Raw genomic sequence first — 23,243 nt, 5'->3', positions numbered from 1 at the left:
TACTTAGCTTCAGAGTTCATCACTTATAAGATATGATGAACAACACAATAACACCCCTAATCCAAACACCCACTTTTGGCATATATTAACTCTTATGCTTAGTAACACCATTAGAAGTTCTTTTTTTTTTTTGCATTGATACAAAAAATGTTGAAATCTGCTAACATATTCACAGTAGATGATTCTTTTCTCATACAGCGATAGGAGATAATTGACTGTGACGATCTTGACAAAAATATTCATGTTTGTTTGGGGTTGAAATCATTGGTCTTCAAAGAAGACCTCCAAATTGACATTTCTATTTTGCTCTGAAGATATTCAGCAACCACATGATAACCACATGATAATTCCTGCCTTGACAGGTTCTTAATGCCAAACACCAAGTCATCTTGTGTAAGGGTGGGGTGGGTGAAATCTCTCAGAATGCAAAATACATCAACTTTTATGTTTTTTTTTAAACTTCCACATATGTGAGAACCATGGCAACAGCCTTCTTTATAAAAGCCAACACATAAAATATATAGTGGCATTATGAAATTACTAGATGAAATGGTGCCTTTTATTTATTATATTAAAAATAAGCCAAACTAATAGCAACACTGCATCTTTTCAGAAAGAGACAGCACCATGAAAAGCAAAATCTTACAGCAGAAGCTAAGTGGAAAAGGGCCCAGCTACAGCAAGGAAGAGGAAGAAGGCAATTTTACAGCCTTTGAAGCAGCAGCTCCAAATTTTGCAAACGGGCACAGCAAGACTGAACTAAATCAGATGAACATTTCAGTCCCTCGGAAGAATAGCATCTGATAACAAAGGAGAAAAACAAACAAGAATTCAAAAGGAAGGGCTTAAGGCTTGATCCAGGTAAACATGCAAGCATATCAGCCTTATAGATTCAGTTGCTGGATGGAAAGAAATGCCTTTTATGAAATAGCTAAAAAATGTAAAGCGATTCAGATCTGCAAATGCAATTGACCTCATGTTCTATGTTGTTACACAGCATACCAATTTCTTTATCATATAATGTCACTGCTTTGCACAGACTTACTTTAACTGCCGAGGTTCACAGTCAACTCCTGGAAACAACAGCCGGGCTGCTTGTCGTACATCATCACTATCCACAGAGAAGCTGCGACGGTGCCCTGCGTGAGCCAGAGCGACTCTTATCCATTCCATCAGAGGGGGCAGCACTATAAACGGCCTGCAAAGCAAAACAAAGAAGCTGGTTTCCCTGGGCAAATCACGATCTGTCCATGATTCTCAGACATGCTGAAAGCTCTGAACAACACAGTGAAGCAAACAGTGCAATAATAGCAATGATAATGTATTGTTACATTACAATTATTATTACTATGGTCAGTTGCATGGTCAGCCAGATGTTTAGACTGGATTTTTATCTACCTATCAAATCTTTCCCAAGGACCTGGGATTATTATAATTATTATTATACAGTGGAATAATACCAATAATTTATTCAACTTGTATGCCACCCAACTCTCAATGATTCTGGTTATTATAAAATAAAATATAATTAAATTATTTAAAAAGTATCCTTCTTCATCTACGGAAATTGGTTTCCTTTCCCTGTAATAACATTTCCCAAATGTTTGCACATGTTTTATTTTCCAATCCATATGTATTTCCTTTGGGATTTGCACACTTTTACTCCATATTAAGAAAAACTTAAATCCCACTCACAGTCAAAACAGCTACTCATTTTCTTTAAAGTCAGAGAGGTAGTATTTATCAAAGCTTCTTTTTCAGATATAAACAAAGAACCAGAGTAATAGGATAGCCCACTCCTTCCTCTCAACCAATCTGATAGAAAGAATGATGAACTATTTACTTTGAAAGGTGTGTGATGTTAACATAAATCTTATTATTCAATGTCCTGAACACAACATGTCTGCCTGATACTAAAAATGCAATGACCTTGAGAATTTAATAGTTCTTTCATGAATAACTAATATTTTGCTTTTAAAGTTGCAATCCACAGCAAGTACTTTGGAATAAAATAAATTTCAGAATGATAGCCATCAGTTTCCTTTGTCGAAATTCAGCAGTCTAATTTTAATTCCAACACTGCAACCTGTCCTGCCTCTGGCAAAAGGTCAAGACTTGCACTCTCTCATTACAAATACAGGATTTGAGAGCAAGACAGAAAATACTAGAATTCAAAAGAAAGGCTTAGGGCTTGGTTTAGCTACTTAAAAGGGAGGCACACATACATATCTTGCAGACTCCAAAGAGGCAGTTTATTAAACTCTGCCTATTCAGCCTGTGTAAAAAACATCTGGTGATATGGCATGAGAGTAATATATGATACACTCTGGGGATCACAATAAATATGTGATGACAAACGATGCAAAGAAAAGCAGCTGAATAGTTAGCAGCATAATCTGCAGTTAGAAATGTCCAGACTAATTATGAGCTGAGTCAATACCTCTTATTAGCTCACTCTCTAATTAATCATGCTTTAATTTCCTGCTGAAACTTAGCTACTGAAGGCAAAGGCAATGACAGGCGCAATAGGATTCACTGGTAAGAGCTGTATTGTAGGAGTTAAATACTGTAGATACTACAGTATGCATTACTCAGAAAGGATTCCCTTATCAGAAATTTCTTAGCTGCATCACAATCTGCAAAACCCTTGGGAAATTTTGCTTTCCTGGACTTTCAAAATTTGGGGGAAAAAATGGACCAACGTACCAGTTTGTTTTTCGTCACTCAGAAGTAATTGATATATTATTCTAACACCAAGATGGGTCTGTTTGTTTGGTTAAAGTGTGTGTGTGTGTGTGTGTGTGAGAGAGAGAGAGAGAGAGAGAGAGAGAGAGAGAGAGAGAGAGAGAGAGTTGCCTGTGTGTGACTGTGTGTGTGCGTTTTCTCTCTATAGCTGTGTCTATGTGTGCATGTCTATCTATTTTCTTTCATATTAGTTACAGTGCATTTCTGTGACAAAGGCCTCTATGAGATAAGTAGTGAAGAAACTTTGTTTAAATTATTTTATATCAAACTTGACTATTTCCAAGATACCAGGAAAGAAAGAATAATAGAAATGGCAAAATCCATATAGGCCAGTGTTTTTCAGCCTCAACAACTTTAAGATATGTGTACTTCAATTCTTAGAAATGCTGAGTATTGAAGTCCGCACATCTTAAAATTAATGAGGTTGAGAAACACTTCAACAGGCACAAATATATATGCATATCACCTGAAAGATTTGGACAAAAGGCAGGAAATAAGTCCAAGAAAGAAACACAATGGGGAAAGTTAGCCAGTGCTACTTTGCCAGTTTAATTAATTTAATTAGTTATGCTTTATTTTCTAAGGCTACTGTGAAGTTAAAATGAAAGGTGGTAAATAAATAGCACATCTTATCATAAAGACAAAAATATTTTAATTTGCTTTATGGTAATTAAATACTTCTGTTTCCCAAGCTTATTTTAATAGCTTTCTTAAATCTTTTTAACCAGTTAAAAGTAAAATTACAGCAAGAAACTGGGAAACAAAAATAAAGAAATACAATAGTGAAAAGATAGATAACAAAGCTATTGGATTCTGTTTGCAACTTTTTAAAGAACAATGAGTCCAAACTGTTGCTTTTAATTTGTGCTTGTTGCAACTAAATTGAGTTGCAGAGGTTGGTGAAGACTGGATTTACAAAAGGGCTGCCATGAAAGAATTGTTTATTCACAAAAAGACTGCTATATAGTTGTAGGAATGGCACCAAAATCTCCTTCATCAGGAGAACTAACTCAAAGATGCTATCTACAAATCTAGAGAAAATTTAAGAGGCTCCAAGACATTCCTGCAAATTTGTGAGATGCTAGAGGCAGATGTGGCAAGTCATCTCCCTATGTGATTTAATTAATTAAAATAATCTTTAAAAAAGTTCAGTGCAACAAGGAATCTAGTGGGCACAAAGGAAGTTCCCTAGGCCACATGCGACATGGGCTAGATCAAGTTTCCCCAGAGTGGTCAATATTAACCCCCAAGGTTTGATTGGTCTATCCCACAGGTCGGCAACCTGCGACTCTGGAGCCGCATGTGGCTCTTTGAGCCTTCCCCTGTGGCTCCCAGCCTCCTCTGCCATTTACAAAGACAGAGACAGAGAGAGGCACTTGTGCTTCCCTTCTCTCTCTCTCTCTCTCTCTCTCTCTCTCTCTCTCTCTCTCTCTCTCTCTCTCTCTCTCTCTCTCTCTCTCTCTCTCTCTCTCTCTCTCTCTCTCTCTCTCTCTCTCTCTCTCTGTGTTTGTGTGTGTGTGTAAAAAAAAGAGAGTGGAGTCACAGTGTTCTCCAAGAGCTGAAAAGCTTTTTGGGAGGAGCTCCTCCCTTTGCTGCGTCTCTGCAGGAAGCAGGAAGGGCAGGAGAGAGCTAGCTAGCCCAACTATGCTGACTCAGGAATTCTGGGAGTTGAAATCCATGAGTCATAAAAGAGCCAGGGTTGCCTACCCCTGAGCTTGTTGGAGAACAGTTTGAAGCCAGCTTGCCAGGTGAGCAGAAGATTGGAGAGAGGGAGAGAGGGGGAGAGGAAGAGAGAGGGAGGAGAAAGAGATAGAGAGAGAAAAAGAGAGAGAGAGGGAAAGAAAGAAAGAGAGAGAGAGAGAAAGAAAGAGAGTGGGGGAAGAGGACTGGCAGACCAAGGGCAGAAAGAGAGAGGGGGAGGAGGAAAGAGAGAGAGAAAGAGAGAGAGGGAGAGAGGGAGGGGAAAGAGAGAAATAAGGAGAAAGAGAGAGAGGGGGAGAGAGAGGGAGGGAGAGGGGGGAGAGACAGAGAGAGACCCTTTTGACATCTAAAATGAAGATAACACTGCATATACCCTTGTTTTCTGAGGTTTTTGCGGGTGTTTGTATGTAGATCTTTGGTTATTCGGGTTTTCTCCTGCGTCAAATTGGAAGTGTCTTGGCGACGTTTCGACGAAGTCTCATTCGTCATCTTTAGGCTGGTGTTTTCGGCTTCGTGCTTCTAGGAGCAATGTGTGATCGTAGCTGTTTTTTCCTTTTAACTGCCAGTGAGGGTATGAACTGATTGGATGAGAGCTTGGCTGTGTTCTGATTGGATGGAGGTGTGTTCTGATTCATTAGGAGCTTGGCTGTACTCTGATTGGATGGGGGGTTGGCTGTGCTCTGATTGGTTGGAGGAGTGTTCTGTTTGGGTGGGGGCTTTGTTGTGCTCACGTTAGTCTGAGTTGCAGGGGGATGTGAGATGGTGAGCTGCATTGCTATTGTTGGCTTCGCGTTCGTGGTCGTGCCTCATCTTCATGGTGGGTGTCAGTTTGCTTCATGTGTGGATTGGAGGGGTTTAAAGTGGCTAATGATGCAGCTGTGGTCTGGCTTCTGGTTGTGCCTCATCATCGGTGTGGGTTTGCGTTTGCTTTTTGTGTGGACGTGCAGTGGTGACATCCTGTGTGGCTTTTGTGAGTGTGGGTCTGGTGTCATTCTTTGTGTTAGGGGCTCGTTTGTCAATAAGGATGGGTTTCCAAATGGCTGGTAAGTGGGAAGTATCATCTCGTTTGTTCATGCTGTGTGGGCGTTTTTCTATCTCGATGGCTTCTCTGATTATTCTGTTATTAAAGTGTTCAGTTTTGGCGATAGTTCTGGTCTTTTTAAAGTCAATTTCATGTCCTGTGATTTTAAAGTGTTGGACCAGGGAAGAAGTTGGTTCCTCTTTTTTGACTGAGTTCTTATGTTTTTGGATTTTAGTGGGGGTTTCTTTTTGGATTAGTTTGGTAATCTTATTTCTTTGGAATCCATTGGATGTAAGTACATTAGTGAGAGTGTGTAGTTCGGTTTTTAGGTGTTGTTCATCAGCTAAGCGTTTTGTTCTAGAGATGAGTGTCTTGGCTACGGAGTTGATCTGTGCTGGGTGGTGGTGTGAGAGAGTGTGCAGATAGCGGTTTGTGTGTGTTTTCTTCTGGTAGATGGTGTGTCCTAGGGAGCCATTGGATTTCTTGTAGACTAAGACATCCAGGAAGGGAAGTTGGTTATTAGCTTCTGTTTCCATGGTGAACTGTATTTTGGGGTGTAGGCTGTTGAGGTGTGTGAGGAAGAAGCCTTGACAGCTATCCAAAACAAATATAACCCCCCAAACACATCCTAGATCTGACCAACCACTGCCTATCCAACACATACTTCATCTATAATGGACAAAAATACAAACAAATAGAAGGAACACCCATGGGATCACTCCTCTCACCTGTCATTGCAAACCTCTACATGGAACACTTTGAAACCCAAGCTCTAGAAAAATCTGATCACAAACCCAAACTCTGCCTCAGATATGTAGATGACACCTTCATAATCTGGTCACATGGGAAAGAAAAACTGGACAACTTCCTCACACACCTCAGCCTACACCCCAAAATACAGTTCACCATGGAAACAGAAGCTAATAACCAACTTCTCTTCTTGGATGTCTTAGTCTACAAGAAATCCAATCCAACTACACACTCTCACTAATGTACTTACATCCAATGGATTCCAAAGAAATAAGATTACCAAACTAATCCAAAAAGAAACCCCCACTAAAATCCAAGAACATAAGAACTCAGTCAAAAAAGAGGAACCAGCTTCTTCCCTGGTCCAACACCTTAAAATCACAGGACATGAAATTGACTTTAAAAAGACCAGAACTATCGCCAAAACTGAACACTTTAATAACAGAATAATCAGAGAAGCAATTGAGATAGAAAAACGCCCACACAGCATGAACAAACGAAATGATACTTCCCGCCTACCAGCCATTTGGAAACCCGCCCTTATTGACAAACAAGTCCCTAACACAAAGAATGACACCAGACCCACACTCACGAAAGCCACACAGGATGTCACCACCACACGTCCACGCAAAAAGCAAACCCAAACCCACACCGATGATGAGGCCCGAGCACAAACCAGAAGCCAGACCACAGCTGCATCATTAGCCACTTTAAACCCCTCCAATCCACACATGAAGCAAACTGACACCCACCATGAAGATGAGGCACGACCACGAACGCGAAGCCAAACAATAGCAATGCAGCTCACCATCTCACATCCCCCTGCAACTCAGACTAATGTGAGCACAACAAAGCCCCCACCCAAACAGAACACTCCTCCAACCAATCAGAGCACAGCCAACCCCCCATCCAATCACAGCACAGCCAAGCTCTTAACGAATCAGAACACACCTCCATCCAATCAGAACACAACCAAGCTCCTATCCAATCAGTTCATACCCCCATTGGCAGTTAAAAGGAAGAAACAGCTACGATCACACATTGCTCCTAGAAGCACAAAGCCGAAAACACCAGCCTGAAGATGACGAATGAGAATTCGTCGAAACGTCGCCAAGACACTTCCAATTTGACGCGGGAGAAAACCCGAATAACCAAAGACCTATATGTGTGTGTGTGTATGTATATGTGTGTATATGTATGTATATGTATATATGTATGTGTATGTATGTATGTATGTATGTATGTATGTATGTGTGATGGTAAAAAAGGATATATGCAGTGTTATCTTCATTTTAGATATCAAAAGGGTTTTGCGGCTCCCAGTGTTTTGTTTTCGGTGGGAAACGGGTCCAAGTGGCTCTTTGAGTGTTTTGGGTTGCCTATCCCTGGTCTATCCAAAGTGTGGGTGATTGTTATCATTCTTGTTATTCATAGTATTATTAATTAAAATTATTTCCATGTAATGTTTGGTGTCATGAATAATCTGAAACTTCATGAAGGGGGTCAATGAGCTGAAGAATTTGGACACCTCCTGAGCTAGTCTCACTCTTCTCCTTTGAAGCACCTGCCTCGTTCTCACTAATCCATGTAAATAGGTTCTCTTTTCTGTCATTATTCTAAATGACTATACAGGTAGTCTTCAATTTACGATGACAACTGAGCCCAAAATGTCCATTACTTAAGCAAGATGGTTGTGAGTTTTGCCCCATTTTACAATCTTTCTTGCCACAGTTGTTAAGTGACTCAGTGCAGTTGTTAAGTAAGTAACATGGTTGCTAAGTGAATCTGGCTTCCCCATTGACTTTGCTTGTCAATAGGTTACAAAAGGGGATCACATGACCCAGTCATAAATAGGCCAGTTTCCAAGTGTCAGAATTTTTATCTTGTGCTTAAGATGATGCTGAAATGGTGAAAAATGTCCATAAGTCCCTTTTTTTCAGTTTCACTGTAACTTTGAATAGTCATTAAACAATTGTTGTAGGTTGACAACTACCTGCCCTGCATATTTTGTCCCTGTTTTTTCCTGGTCTTGCCTACAGCACAATTAGCAAGAGATCCCTAATTTTTCAGTCTCTTCATATTGCACCTCTCACAGTGGCATTGCTGAGTCCTATGTCTGAGCTCTGAGCCCATTTAAAATAAATTATACCATTTCTCAGTATGTGAGCCAACCACTCCCTCTTCCCCATTCAAATCCTTTCACCGTTTCCTCCATCTTGGACATAATTGTTCATATACTGTATTACAAGATACTGTGGTTACTTTGGATTTAGTGTGCTATGAATCACATCTATAAATCAGGGTTTGGCATGCAACCTGACAAAATCATTAAAGTAAGGCTATGATTGATTGCTGTGTTCTATCACGATTAACATTAGTTAATACTCTTCTAGACTTTCCCACTACGGACTGTCATATTCAACTTCTCATAATTATTCCTGTTTTCCACCAGCTTCTACAACCTTTAAATTAGCTAAACTACATCTAGAGTGCTGCAGATCACTTCCTATTCCAGAAGATTTCACTTCCAGAAATGGTGAGTCATTCCCAGATCATTCAGAGGTGCCTATTGGAAGGAAGGAAGGAAGGAAGGAAGGAAGGAAGGAAGGAAGGAAGGAAGGAAGGAAGGAAGGAAGGAATGTTGGTTTCAGGTAATATCAGCAAGCGAGTCAAACATCATACAATGAAGTCCACATTTCAGTATTCAGAAACAGAAATTTTCTATTTGGGCAAACACTGAATAGCAATTCAGTGTGATACACAGTGTATATCTATTTACTATTTCCTGACATCATTAAGAGATTTGAAATTTTATTTTAAAACTGCTTGGCTAATAATAATTCTATAAATTTATAGGGAAGTAAAGGGGAAAAAAGAAATATGAGAATGCTAAAGAGTCAAAAATGTAACTCATATGTCTAATACGTTGGAGAGGCTGGTTGAATCTGGGCTACATCTGTTATTTACTTAGCAAGACTGAAGCAACAAGATTAAATCAAGTTTTTATTTTTATTTATAGTTTTAAGCTGCAAGGTTCATAACATATATGGTTATCTTTCTTCAAAAAGTTTGGCTCATATAATCTGTAATCCATGTAATCTATTTGCAGATCTCAAACTACCTTTAAAACCAACATAAATTTTCCCCACCTTGTTCTCACCATTTGGAGATCCTAGAGTTAGGACACAGAGTTAAACTTCTACAGAGCATCCTTTCTCCCACTAAGAGGGATGTTTACAAAGTATGATCAAAGAAATCAAGATGGTGGCCTCAACAATGCAACTAAGTTTTATCCATTTTTATGTACACTGCACTTGGCCATTGTATCTTAACTTTTGTTTTGCCATATCCTGCGGCTACCTCTGATTACTAAGTCTGTTTTTATTCAACTATTCAATCAATGCTGCTAGATGCGGCGTTCACACCCTCCCACAATCACACTTTAGTGCTTTGTGAACAACAATTGACTCTCTTCTTGTCCTTCACAAAGACAGAAGCAGCATAGCAAAAACAAAAACAAAAAAAACAATGTTCGTTTCAGGTAAGTTTTAAAATGTCTTAGACTAATAAATATTTCAAGGGAATAAATGTGCCTTTTTTCTCTTTCAATTCAGTGTAACCATGATGGATATTAACTTGGTCAGGTAGGCAGTTTGTCCAATGAAAAAGCCCTCGGCTATAAGAACAGGATGACTTTGCTTTGGTATGTCTCTAGGGAAGGAGAAACATGAGTTTCAAAGGGTGATATGCAGCTAGTTTGGGAGGATTTTTAAAGTTTGTGACTGCTGTAAGAACAATGAGAACATTGTGCAGTAAAGCTCAGCCATCAAATGAATTGGCCAATTGAAAACCTTTTAAGATTATTCAGAAATACATATATTTTTATACAAATTTGCAAAGTAATTTGCTTGTCTACTAAAGTAAAGCAAGAAGAGAATATGTTTAAAGAGATAATAATAAAACTTCAACTCCTCAACTTCTTGGCAATAATACAAAAGTGGTTTGTTACTCCCTTTCTCCAGAATCCAAGTTTTTGGCCTAAAACTGTGGGATTTCCTGATATTCTCTTATCCAAGAACTACCTTGCTTAGGTACTTTGAGATTAAGCAAGAATATTTAAATCAGGGGTCTTCAAATTTGGCCCTTTTATGGGACTTCAACTCCCAGAATTCCTCAGCCAGGCACGCTGCTTTCTAGCTGGGTTAGAAGCCTACTGTACAAAGCAAATCAGAGGCATCCTGAAGAGAAAATTTAAAAAATTGAGGAACCACCTGCCTATATCAGATCACAGCAGGAGGAAATGTATCTCCATTCAGTCTCCAACATCTTAGGTATATTTGAGAAGGTTTTCTGTTTGACTGAGGGAGAATTTGCTACTAGTCAATGTAGACAACACTGAAACAGATTTATCAATCATGTGTCTTGGTATAAAGCAGCGGTTCTCAACCTGTGGGTCGCGACCCCATTTGGGGTCGAACAACCATTTCATGGGGGTGGCCAAACAACGCAGTCCGCCATTTTTTCTGCCATTTTCCCCCTTTTCCTTAGCTGTGCTACTCCCTCTTATTCTATTGGCTTTCGAAAGCCAATAGGAATTGTCCAGGCTGTCTCTGCCCTGCTGAGCCCGCCAAAAGCCCCAGTCTGCAAACGGTGCTGCAAGGCGAACATTCTGCAAAGCTTCTCTCCCTGCTGAGCAACTAAAAAATAAGTAAAAGAGGGCCGGGGATGGGAGGTGGGAGGCCAGTGGGCGCAGGGAGGGTTGCTGGTGCGCGTGGGGCCCGGCAGGTGCTTTACCTGCCTTGGGCTGGGCCAGCTGGTGGCCCAGCCAGTGGTCGCCCTGCGCCGTCGCTGCCGGGGCTGCCCAGGAGCGCCTGGGCCTGCCTGCCGCCGCCCCAAATGGGTGGTGGCCAAGGTAAGTCTAGCGGGGCAGCGGCGGGTGCAGGGAGGGTTGCTGGCGTGCATGGGGCCCGGCGGGTGCCTTACCTGCCTTGGGCTGGGCCAGCTGGTGGCCCAGCCGGTGGTCGCCCTGCACTGTTGCTGCCGCGGCCGCCCGCAAGGGCCTAGCCCTGCCTGCCTCCGACCCTTGCCAGCTATGCCTTGGCCGTGCAGGGGGCGGCACCACGCATGCGCGGCGCTCCCAGGCAGGGAAATACAGGTAGTCCTTGACTTACGACCAGGGTCGCAGCTATAAAAAGGTTGAGAATCACTGGTATGAAGTATAAAGAGATATATCACCCAGGTGTCTTTAAGACTTATGGACTTCGACCCTGGGATTTGGACACCCTGGTATACGCCCACGTGTCACCTATCCTCCGCGAGCTGCACTGGCTTCCTGTGGGTCTCTGGACGCAATTCAAGGTGTTGGTTATCACCTTTAAAGCCCTTCATGGCATAGGGCCAGGTTACTTACAGGACCGCATTCTGCCGCACAGCTCCCAGAGACCGGTGAGGTCCCATAGATTGGGCCTCCTTCGGGTCCCATCGGCCAGACAATGTCGTCTGGCGGGCCCTTGGGGAAGGGCCTTTTCTGTGGTGGCTCCGACCTGGTGGAATCAACTTCCCCCCGAGGTTCGAACTACTCCCACCCTGCCGGCCTTTAAGAAGGCCGTTAAAACTCTCCTGTTCCGGCAGGCCTGGGGCTGATGTCCCCGGGGGGCCAGGATATGATCGGACTCGCGGTATGATTGTTTTATTTTATTGTTTTATCATTGTTTTAACTTTGTACGCCGCCCTGAGTCCTTTGAGATTGGGCGGCATATAAATATTTGAAAATAAATAAATAAATAAATAAATAAATAAATAAATAAAGCACTTTCTAAGTGTATTTTGTCATGTTCTCATTTGCTTTCTAGATATCTCTTTCTTTGCTATCCCTGTGATCCCTTTTCTATTTCATCTCTCCAAACCTTGTTTTAGTTTTCTTCTGCTCTTTTTCATTCTTTTTTCTTTCTCCAAGAAGTTATTTAGAAATAGATGATTGTGGTAGTTAAGTATAGATGTGTTTGAAAGGCATAAGGACAGCGTCTCCTCTCCCTATTGTATATTTGTTTGTATTCATTAAAATGTCTAAGAAGTAGTTAGCCATTGCCAATATATTCACAGCATAAAAGTATTATATTTGTATGCATTATGTATAAATCAGCTTCCCCCAACAGGTGCCTGCCAGATGTCTCAGATTTTGGCCATGCAGCCCTAATACATCTGAAGAGAAAGCTGGCATGCCTGTGGCTGTCTGTTTATCTCACTCTGTGTCTCTCACTATCTTTATCTTTAGAACTCTCTCACCATGATTTGTTGATAATTAAATTTTCTCCCAACATTATTGCCCTTAAACTTCTGAACTCTCAACATCTTGTTCCCATATTTTACAGTGCATATTGTACTAGAGACTAATCAACACAATAAATATACTTGCAATATATGTTAAGGCTTTATATCAGTGGTTCTCAACCTGTGGGTCGGGACCCCATTTGGGGTCGAACGACCATTTCTCTTGAATAGAGTCTATTTAGAGTCTAATTCTATTGGCTTTCAAAAGCCAATAGGAATTGTCCAGGCTGTCTCTGCCCTGCTGACCCATTCTGCAAACGGTGCTGCACCAGTTGAGTAGTCCTCGACTTACGACCGGTTGAGTAGTCCTCGACTTATGACTGGTTGGGGGGTCATGGCATTAAAAAGGTTGAGAACCACTGCTTTACATGGAGTTGATCAATATTCAGCATGCTGCACACACTCCCATAAATTCCCTACACATTAACCCTTGGACGGAAAATTAAAAGTCAGGGGAAAATTGAAGGGCAAGGAAATTAAACCTCGAGCAGCAAACTCAAAGCCTGCAGAACAATAGGATTTTTTTGCACAAGGACTTTGGGGTTAGTTTCTAGAGAGAAAGTACTGTAGCTGCCTTGTAAAATTAACCCTGATACAGAAACTATTAAAATACATTTTCATTGAGACATTAATAGAAAAAGAATTCTATAGAATGAGTTACATGATAAAAGATTTTGTTGGTACAGTTATCTCTGTGGATAGACAAAGACACCTAAAATCTACATACCCCACCCAAACTCTAAGACAGGACATAATAGGATTAATCCACAGATGCCAAAAGGGCACACTCAGACTCAGGTCAAAGTACATGACACAGGAAATACAAAGCCTCAAACAGGAACAGGAAACAACCTTAAGAGCCCCAGAGGGTATAAAAACCCACTCCCTACATGTGCTCTCTCTCTCTCTTTTCTTCCAGAGCCATCTTTCTGTCTGGCTCTCTTCTTCAATAAACTATAACCTTCTTTCTAAAGCAGTCGCCATGTTATTTATTCTCAGCTTGCACTGGGCCCTGATGAAGACTTTTCCCTCAATATCTCATAAAAGGTGGCTGAGGGATTTCAGAAGAACATTGAATAAGCAAAGAGATATATATACTAGGCTTCAGAGCTCTTTAAAGAACCTCTATCTTCTTTTCAGGGATCTTTGCTATATTATCATGTTGGAGTCATAATAAAAATACACCGTTTGATTTTAGTCATATTGACAAAAATAATCAATATATTACTAAAATTCTCCTGTGTGGTTATCTATTTGTAACCTTTAATTGGCCAAAACAATGCATCATAGGGAATAGTTCTTGAATCAAAATACCTCAAATATGCTAACTTAAAGAATGTGTACAAAACCCAGATCCCATTACTCCTGTGGAATTGAAATTTCAGGGACCTTCAAATCTATTGTATTTGCAAACTTTTGACTGCTGCAGTGCTGTGACAATAAGCTACAGTCACATGATTGGGATTTCTAATGCTCCCTACAGACAAAGTCAATGGGGAAGCTGGCAGGAAGTTAGAAGTCACTTCCACTCCCACTTTTTTTCCCCATTGTCATTTTGTTTATCTCTTTAGCAATAGCACTTAGATTTACATACCTCTTCACAGTGCTTTATAGCCCTCTCTAAGCAGTTTACAGAGTCAGCATATTGCCCCCAACAATCTGGGTCCTCATTTTAGTGATCTCAGAAGTCAACCTTAAGCCGGTGAGGATCGAACTGTTGGCAATTGGCAGAATACTGCATTCTAACCACTGCGCTACTACAGCTCTCCACTGTGCTGCCATGGCTCTAGGTAATTAAATAGTTTAGGTAATTAAATATTAATAAAGGATAACCCAATAGTCATAACTTGTCTAGTTTTAGTTCAAAGTGAGTACTAAAGTTCCTAAGAATGAATGCTCACAACTATTAATATTTGACTTTAAAAGAACCTCTGTTCCACTGAACAAATGTTATAAAACAGGTTTTCAGTGAGCAGATTAAGATTGAATTCATTTATCTTTCAAAAGAATCTATTTGGTGATCTGGGGTGCCTGGTTGCCCAGAGGAAATGATTAGACTCCTTGGTTGAAAGTTTATAATAAGATCAACTGTAATAAAAGTTCAATTTTGGGGCAAAGATTTGAACTTTTCTATGAGGATCAGAAGTGGAAAAAGTGAAAGTAATGAATTAACTGAATGATAAAAATGTTTCAGACTGCATTTCTAACCATCACTGTTTTTGCTTACATATTAGGAAAAATTATTTTAAAATTACATGATTTTTATCAATTTGTATTAAAGCTCTGCAAATCCTCTCTGCTTGAATGCATTTTTTTGTCTTTCCATTATTAATTGAATGGAAACGAGAAACATGCACAAGGCTGGAAGAAAGTAAGAGATTAAATATCCTGAGACTAGTTAATCCATATAAAGTAAACTGTAAGTGAAATCACAGAGAACAGGAAATTTCCACACTAGCATTTTGCCGCAGCACCTTTCAAAAAGAAAGAATGTGTACCAAGCATTGATTGTTCACTAAGATTACACTGTTCTACTTTTAACTTTTCATGGGGCTAATAATAGATTGATAACAAATTGCAGAATTAAGAATCAAACTGAGAACACTAATTGTGGGGAAACATCACACAAGATTCTAGATCAGGTGTGTCCAACATAAAGCTCAGGGCCCAAATAACACTATAATGTGATTTATATACATTAACTATATTAGATATTTTATATGCACCCCAAGACAATTCCTCTTCCCTCAATGCAGCCCAAACAATCCAAAAGATTGGACACCCATGTTCTAGATGCTTTTATGAAGGATTCAGCATTAATTATCAAGGGTTGTATATAGGAGAAGAGTGGTTGGGCTTCAGACTGTACACCATGGGCATGCAAACCAAGTCCAAGCATTTCCCTATAAGAACTTCAGGACACTCAACCACTGGACATAGAAAAGAATGGAATAGTGTACAAACCAATCAATTACCAGGCAAAGGAGCAACAGAATCATTAACAGTTTTGTGGGAAATGTCTATGGAGATTATCAGTCATCCAGGTCATTATTGTCCCAAAGATGCTTTTTCAAAAGGCAATTGGACTTTGTTTTTCCTGGGAAGATGTTTTGCTTATCATCCAAGAAGCTTCTTAAGGACCATTGGAATTGGGGAAAAGGAAACCCAGACAAGGAACATTTTACATGAACTTGTTTTATCCCTCAGAGGTTATTGGCATCACCAACCAGGAGATGCAGATATGCATCTTTCACATTCAATCTTCAGAACTTAAATATAGGAGTAACTCAAGATATTCTTCTATAGGATGAAACAGAAAAGCAATCCACATATGGAAAGCAACCAGACTAGCAGCTGTACTGAACTTTGATGCTGGTGATGAGACATTGCCCTGTCTTCTTCCCCTTCCTTCCTTCCTTCCTTCCTTCCTTCCTTCCTTCCTTCCTTCCTAATATAAAAGTAATATAAAACTAAAAACAATTCCTTCTTGTAAACATCCCTCCCCCCAAAAAAAAACAAAAAGAAAGAAATGAACTGTTCAGAAAGGAAAGTGCTAGCAGTAAATCATATCCTAGAAATAATGATATCTTTTTGGAGAAACTAAAACACAAAAGGAACTTTTGAAAGTACTAATAGAAACCACTTTAACCAATCATATTTGCTGCATGAGAACTGAAGCTAAAAAGGAAAGCATTAAAAAGAGATCTGGGCCACTCCAGATTTTCGTTGTTGAAGACCAAGGCACATCTGATTAAGTGGCAGAAGGAATCTTTGCTTTTTCCAAATCAACCACAAGTTCCTGGCAACCATACAGAAAGCTGATTCTGGCTTTAACCGCATTACCACAGTTCCTAAAGTGGTTTTCCAGGGAAAGGGAATTTGTCAAATAGGTTTTAAAAGGAACAGACCCTTCCTCTGGTTTTAATATAGTTCCAATTTACTTCATAACTGCTAAAATTGTAATAATGTGCAGTGAAATATAACTAGATTATGGAATAAGGTTGCTCTCTGTCTTTTTTTTTTTAACTTACCTGGCCAGAATTTTTTTTTTGGGGGGGGGGAATAAAATTGGTATAAAAATAGAGATGGCAATTTGAAAATAAAATATGTGTAGAGTAAATGTTCCTACAAGTCTACTCTGGTCTTTTCACACCATTCCTGTGTCCTATACATTACTTAGTATACTTTACTATCACTAAATATATATAGTAGTAGATAGTAACAGTATATTGATGTTCAATGTACTATGTTAATATTATCTTTTCTTATCTTGAATATTATTCTGAGATTGTTGGGATGACCACTTTTCATAAAAGGTACTATTCAATACTATGTATTACTACAGTGTATTTACTGAGGTCTAATTGCTATCTTCTGTTTTGGGAGTAGCAGGAGGCAGCAAAGAAGAAGGGCAAGTAATTTAATTTCTGGAATACAACTATACATCGATGAAAAGAAGAAACAAAAAGAGTGCCTGGTGTCATGGATTCACAAAAGTGCAAGGGTGAGTAAGAAACCAATTGTAGCTGGTTTAAATTTACTAAGCAGAGGAAGCAAGCAAGTAGGAACCCACCAATTTGATGGTCCCATATACAACCCAGGAAGAAGTGACATCAGGGCATTGTAGAGAACCTCAAGAAGGAGGCCATCATTTTGATATTCTCACATGTTAAAATAGGAAAAAAAAACTAATACTAAGAAAAACATACTAAGAAATAACAGGGAAAGAGGCAAAATTACTAAGTAATTAGGAAAGTTTCACTGGATGGTTTTCAATAGAACCTTTAAAGGCACAATAATAGATTTTTTTAAGTGAAAAAAAAAAGAAATCCCAGCAGAAAACATATATTTGGAACAGTTCTGCTGAATGAACAAATTTGGCTATGGGCATCATAGATTTGGATCTAGAGATATAATCAGGGGAAAAAATTATGAATGATGAACTTGTTCAATGTCACTTCTGTATTTCAACAGACTTTATTAGCTATCTGCTGCTCTCTACTTATTCTTTTGATGATGGCTCTTATTCAGGTGCTACTCCCAAATTACAGATGCAGAAGTCCATTAAATTTGTAAAAAAAAATATACATTTCAGACCAAACCTGTTAAACCTATTAAATTGCAAACAGAACTAATACGTTTCCTTTCCAATACAGAGACTCAGCCAAGCAACCAAATATATATAGAAAAGATCACTCCAAAAGAGACATCTGGAACCAATCAGCAGCCTGTAGCCACTTGGTGTCATTTTTGATATATTCTGTATCAGCCACAGAGGACTTTATGGCAAACAAAATGTATTCCAGTAAGAAGAAGCAACTCCAACCAAAATAGTTGGAGTCAAGAAACCTACAGTACATAGCAGCATTTGGTAACTACTATATTTACTTAAAAAACTAGATTTTCTTTCTAAATAATGTACCCTCAAAATGAAAGGATTGTGGTAGAGTTACTAAGAGTATATTATTTAATTAATCTTTTAAAAAATAACCTTAAGACAAGTGTGTTTGGGTAAATACAGTAATTAAAAAATTATGGGTCCATTCAATAGAAACATTACCTTTCTGTCTGTAATGTGACTTTGGAAGGCTCCACATTGGGGTTCTCCCACTCCATTTGTGGGCAGTGCATAAAATAACACAGAGTGTACAAGGCCTCCGGTTCCCAGTAGAGCGACCCCTGCCTGTGATGTAAGGGTGTCGTGTTGCCATGTTGCTTTGCACTGAGTGGCTGGAGGTGGTGCATTGCCCGAGACACCAGGTCACCTGAAAAGGAGAAAACAAGTCACTAAGTGGCTTTTCTTATTCTATTTCAAGTATAGCCTTCTTTCTTGGTAATCACTGGTCATGACATATAGAAGCAGAGAGTGCATGAACTTCATGAAAGCTATAGCTTGAGATTTATTAAGAAGCAGAAATACTATCCTATTATTGTGGTTGGTCACATAGTCAGCCAGATGTCTAGATTGGATTTAGCATTATTGTCCACCTGTTGAGTTCTCCCTAAGGACCTAAGATAAGCAATTTTTGTTTGTAGTATGAAAGGTATTATGGCAGGATGTAGCTGTTCTAAGTAAAGTCGCCTTATGCAATTGACTGATGATGATTTTGTCAATGCCAATGGTGTTCAAGATTCTTATTTAAATTTCTAGGCCACCAATTCCCAACAACTCTGGGTGGCTCAAAAGTAAAAAAAAAAAAATTAAATAAGAAAATAATACACTAAAAGACAAAAATAAGAAAATAAGAGATAGCAAAGGTGACAAGAGCTGGATAGAAACAATAAACAAACACATATAATGCAAGGGGGTGTCACTCAACCTTGCCAAAGTCCTGGGCAAAAGCCAAGTTTTCAAGGTCTTTCAAAACAACAGTAGGATATCTCTCACTTCACCACAAATATAAAAAAGACATTTGTTGTTCTGCCCCAGCCCTTGATTGCATCACTCAGAACATGGAAAGGTACTCCAGAAGCATCTCAGCAGGTAACGGCATTAGCTGAATTTATTTGAACATACAAACAATCTTGTATCTCCCAGAGATGAGACATATGTGGTGGGGTTCTCCTGTGGTTCCAGAAGTCCCTTAAGACCCGATTCTGTACACAGGCAATGTCAAATGTTAAGAGAGGTTGAGGTTAGGGTGTTAGTGGACACTCTGTTGTGTGTTTTCTTTACATTTTCAATGTTTTCTTGTTCAGATTATTATATTTTGGTATTATATTTTTAATTCATTTAATTGTACATTCAAATAAGTTGCAAATTACTCAGAGTCTTTTGGAGTGGTGACTATAATAAATCTAAATAACAACATTTCAATAGAAGAAAGCAATGACAGTGGCAGAAAGCCTCTGCACTGTTGCTGGAAAAACATGTACAATTGTGTTGGGATAGTCACTAAGGGTGCCTCAACTCAAAAAAGAGTTTTTTTAGTGTTTTTTTTGTTTTCCATTTAGGAAACAATCCTTTTCTCTACAATGGATTAACCCAAACCTTTCCCAACTTGATGTTCTTCTGGCTATGTAATCCTAAAAGGTTTGGACTAGGACATTCTGGGAAATTGTAGAGTGGACTCTATCTAGATAACGTATCATTTATTGCTGCAGAATTATGCTTTATAACAGCCATCTTAAATTAGGGCTCTTAGAAAACATTGGATTTTAATTTCTAGTATTCTCTAGCTTGCATTGAAAGATGAGAAATTGCTTTAATACACATAGATTATTTATAATGATTATAGTAATTATGATTTGATTATCTATGATGCTAAATATAATTCAATGATACTTTTAAAATGGAAACATAGTTACCCCTAAATAGAGCTTCTGTTGATTCTAAATACCATCATCTATCTATTGCCAAGAACTACTTAAAAATATATTATTCTGGAATTAATTAAATGGCATTATTCTTAATCAATCTGTGATCAGTTAGTTTTCGGATCCAATTGAAAATGTTGTTTTTGCCTTGAAATCCAAATCTCCTTAGATCTAGATAGATAGCTATTTTAGGTTAACCTGTGTGTCATCTCCTCTGTGTTATAAATACCTCACTGCCTTGATCTCTGTTCCTCTCCAGCGTGAAGTAAAAGAAATGAGATCTTTTCAGTTGTGATCAATACTATGGACAATGCCTTCAACAAATAACTATGTCTAGTTATTGTTGAAGATGGTGGAGGACAGGAAGACCTGGAGGAACATTGTCCATGGGGTCGCGGTGGGTCAGACACGACTTCGCAATTAACAACAACAAGTCGTTGTTAATGTTGTTGTTTTTCACTCCTGGCCAAGTCCCTGCTCTTTTTTGAGAGGCTTTTGAGGCAGAAAAACCTTTATGCTGCTGTTTATTGGGTTATGCTTTATTGGAGGATCTTAAAATTGATGCACTGATCAAATTTGTTATTTATTGCCAACTGGGTCTTTTTTTTCTGTTTTTCTCACAGTCCTTGATCATTTTCTTACTTCTTACATTAGATGATTACCTTGAGGAAATTGGTTTATTTGTAAGAGAAAGAATGGAATAAAATAGCAAATAAAATACAGAATGAGAATACGTATAGTATATGGCATTAAGCAAATATGTGGATAAATCTACCAAATGAACATACTCCTCTACAACATACATTCTAAATCAGGGATGGGGGAATGATGGCCCCATTTACAACCTATGGATTTTGACTCCCAGAATTCTTGAGCCAGCTCAAGAATTCTGGGAATCGAAGTCCACAGGTCATAAAGGAATCATCATTCCCTATCCCTGTTCTAAATAGTCTTGCCAACTGAAAAAAAACCCACCGTTTTTAAAAATAGAAAATAATGGTATTATTCATAAAACACATTTTCAGAGGCAGATGATTTTCTTTAGCAAAAGGAGCCAGACACATTCCAACATGCTGCGCCTGGCAAGAAATTCATTGCAGCACATATTTGTTTTGCTTGTGACAGAAAGCATGTGGCCAAGTTCCCCCCTTTATTTTAAGAGAGTCTCCTCTTTGTTTCTGTGTCTGCTAACTGTCGAAAATTAGAATTGCATAACTGAGATTTCTGGGGATTCCTGAAATCTTTAACAGGCACTATATTCCACGCAACATGGCATGGGCTTTAGAATAATAGCAATGCTAACACAAATAATTGCAAGTGAAAGAGTTGTGAGGGACAACAATTTAAGCACTACTGGCTATCATACAATATCAAGGATTTGATTCTCAATCCTATGTTGGGTTTGAATCTTAGGCCTGTATCTTCTAATCAGTCTAATAAATGGTAAAAAAAAAAATGTTCAGGTCCACACCTCCCTCCATGTTTTCTTTTTTTTTTCTTTTTTTTTTCTGTGTGTGTCACAGCACACTCCTGAACAAACATGGACTACAGCCACTCATCTATTTTATTTTTCAAATATCTCTGGGATTTTTTAATGCAGATCAACAGAAATCTTCCCATCCCTATGACCTCTGGATTGGTTGGTACTGCAGCTCACAGGAATTTGAGCAAGAATGTCAAATTCTATTCTGAACTTGCTAGCTGCCAGAATAGGGAAGGTCAGTCTAATGAACAATAGTCTATACGTAGCTATAGAACAGATAATGTATAGACAGATTGCTACTGCTTGCTCCTAGTGAAATACGTAGCAAGGCTATGAAAAGGGAGGAAACACTGGAGGGAAAAAGCAAACAGAGGCTGCGATTCCAGTGTACTGCAATTTCTGCTTACTCCATTATATCTTGTGACTCAAACCTTTCATTTTAAAGAATTCATTTTTCTTTTCCTACTGGTAGGAAATTACTATGCTCAGAATTAATCCTATATTTCTTAGAAGTCTGTAATTCTCAGTGGCTTGATGAGCAAGAAGTCGATCCTATATGCAGCCAACCTGCAAAATTAACTCCAAATGGATGTGTTCCTCAGTGCATAACAATTCCCTGAAAATCAATAGCATTTTAGCAAAGTTATATCAGAACTTTCAGAAAAATACAGGGCAACCTAGGGTTAATGGTTCTTCCACCAGGACTTAAGTCCAGGTGGTTAAATTCTCAGGTACCTTGGTTTCCTGCTGCTGGTGAACAACAGATCTGTGCATGATAGGCTTGCATCCATATATGATATCATGACAGGCAAATGTGTAGATCTGGCATGTGTTAGAAAGAAGGATGTTGCCCTATTAGAAACATGCCCAATTTATATTTCAGGTCCTAAGTGCAACAGTCACCTAGTCAAGGACAAGTAGGAGAGTTTTGCAAGACCTTGTAATGATGAGGAGCTCTGCACCAGACATGAATGAATGCAAGTGCTAGTCAGGGAATTGGGCTGCATATCAACCAATTGCCTGCCCAGTAGTTGCCTTTCTTGAGCCTTTGGAACTCAGTTCTGAGTTGGCGCTGAAGTTCACAAGTCCACCAGTCTTCATTTCTTCAACCTCTATACTGCGAGGAAATAATGTAGTGCTGTTCATGGATTTCACAATGACCTTGTGCTTACTACAAATGCAGCCACAACTTATACTGGAAGGTACCCACTGAACCTGTTCCTTACTCTATTGCAGAGGAATCACGATCTGAAAATTAAGGATATCAACAACTGTTCTTTTCACAATGAATTGCTTTTATTACCTCTTCCTTATCAAATTGCACATCACAGAGGCTCCAAAGCGCCTCAACGTGAACCTATTAAAATGATCCACTCCAGCATCAAATGAGTAAAGAGGCTTTCCAGAGGGTGCTTCTAAAACCTTCTCCATATACTTGGTAGACAGTTCCATCCTGTGCCTAATTAATGGACTATGGGGAAAAGCAGAGCACAGGATGATATTGCACCCATGAAACTTCGTCCCACTTGCCAACCCTAAGTGACTCTTAGGCTTACTAAGAACCAGAGGGAAGTGACTGAAAAGAAATCTACAGCAGTTTTTCTACAGTGCAAAAATCAGGTTTAGAAGTGAATAGCTATAGGTAAGAGCTCATGTTTGAGCCTACAGAGTTGTGATAACATCATTAAAGTATCAATTCTTTTCCTTGCTTATTGCTTCAAGAGGTTACCACCCAGTGATGCTGTTCAGAGCAACCTGAACCTTTTAATGAAAGATGGGACAAGGTTCCTACAAGCACCAGGGATTAATTTCTCAGAAGACAGTTGCACTCTTGGTTGGACGCTAGCTGGAGGGAATCCACTATGGTGAGATAAAGTTGCCTCATGCTTCTCCTGG

The 23,243-nt window shown here is 39.2% G+C and overlaps 1 protein-coding gene across 2 annotated transcripts in view; it reads right to left on the bottom strand.

The window, feature by feature from the left end:
- Positions 1-23,243, bottom strand: part of BTBD11 (BTB domain containing 11) — a 246,510-nt gene that overhangs the window by 43,627 nt on the left and 179,640 nt on the right. For both annotated transcript variants that reach the window (XM_039363928.1, XM_039363929.1), the window contains exons 3-4: positions 18,108-18,312; positions 1,046-1,198 (exon numbers count right to left, since the gene is read on the bottom strand). In XM_039363928.1, coding sequence (XP_039219862.1) covers positions 1,046-1,198; positions 18,108-18,312 — 358 coding nt within the window. The remainder of the gene's footprint in view (positions 1-1,045; positions 1,199-18,107; positions 18,313-23,243) is intronic.

Source organism: Crotalus tigris, unplaced genomic scaffold (assembly GCF_016545835.1).
Source record: "Crotalus tigris isolate CLP2741 ecotype Arizona unplaced genomic scaffold, ASM1654583v1 scf7180000019630.4133010339:1179603, whole genome shotgun sequence".
In the NCBI taxonomy this organism is placed as follows: Eukaryota; Metazoa; Chordata; class Lepidosauria; order Squamata; family Viperidae; genus Crotalus; species Crotalus tigris.
The sequence above is the reverse complement of the archived record's forward strand: the minus strand, read 5'-3'. Positions and strand labels throughout refer to the sequence as shown.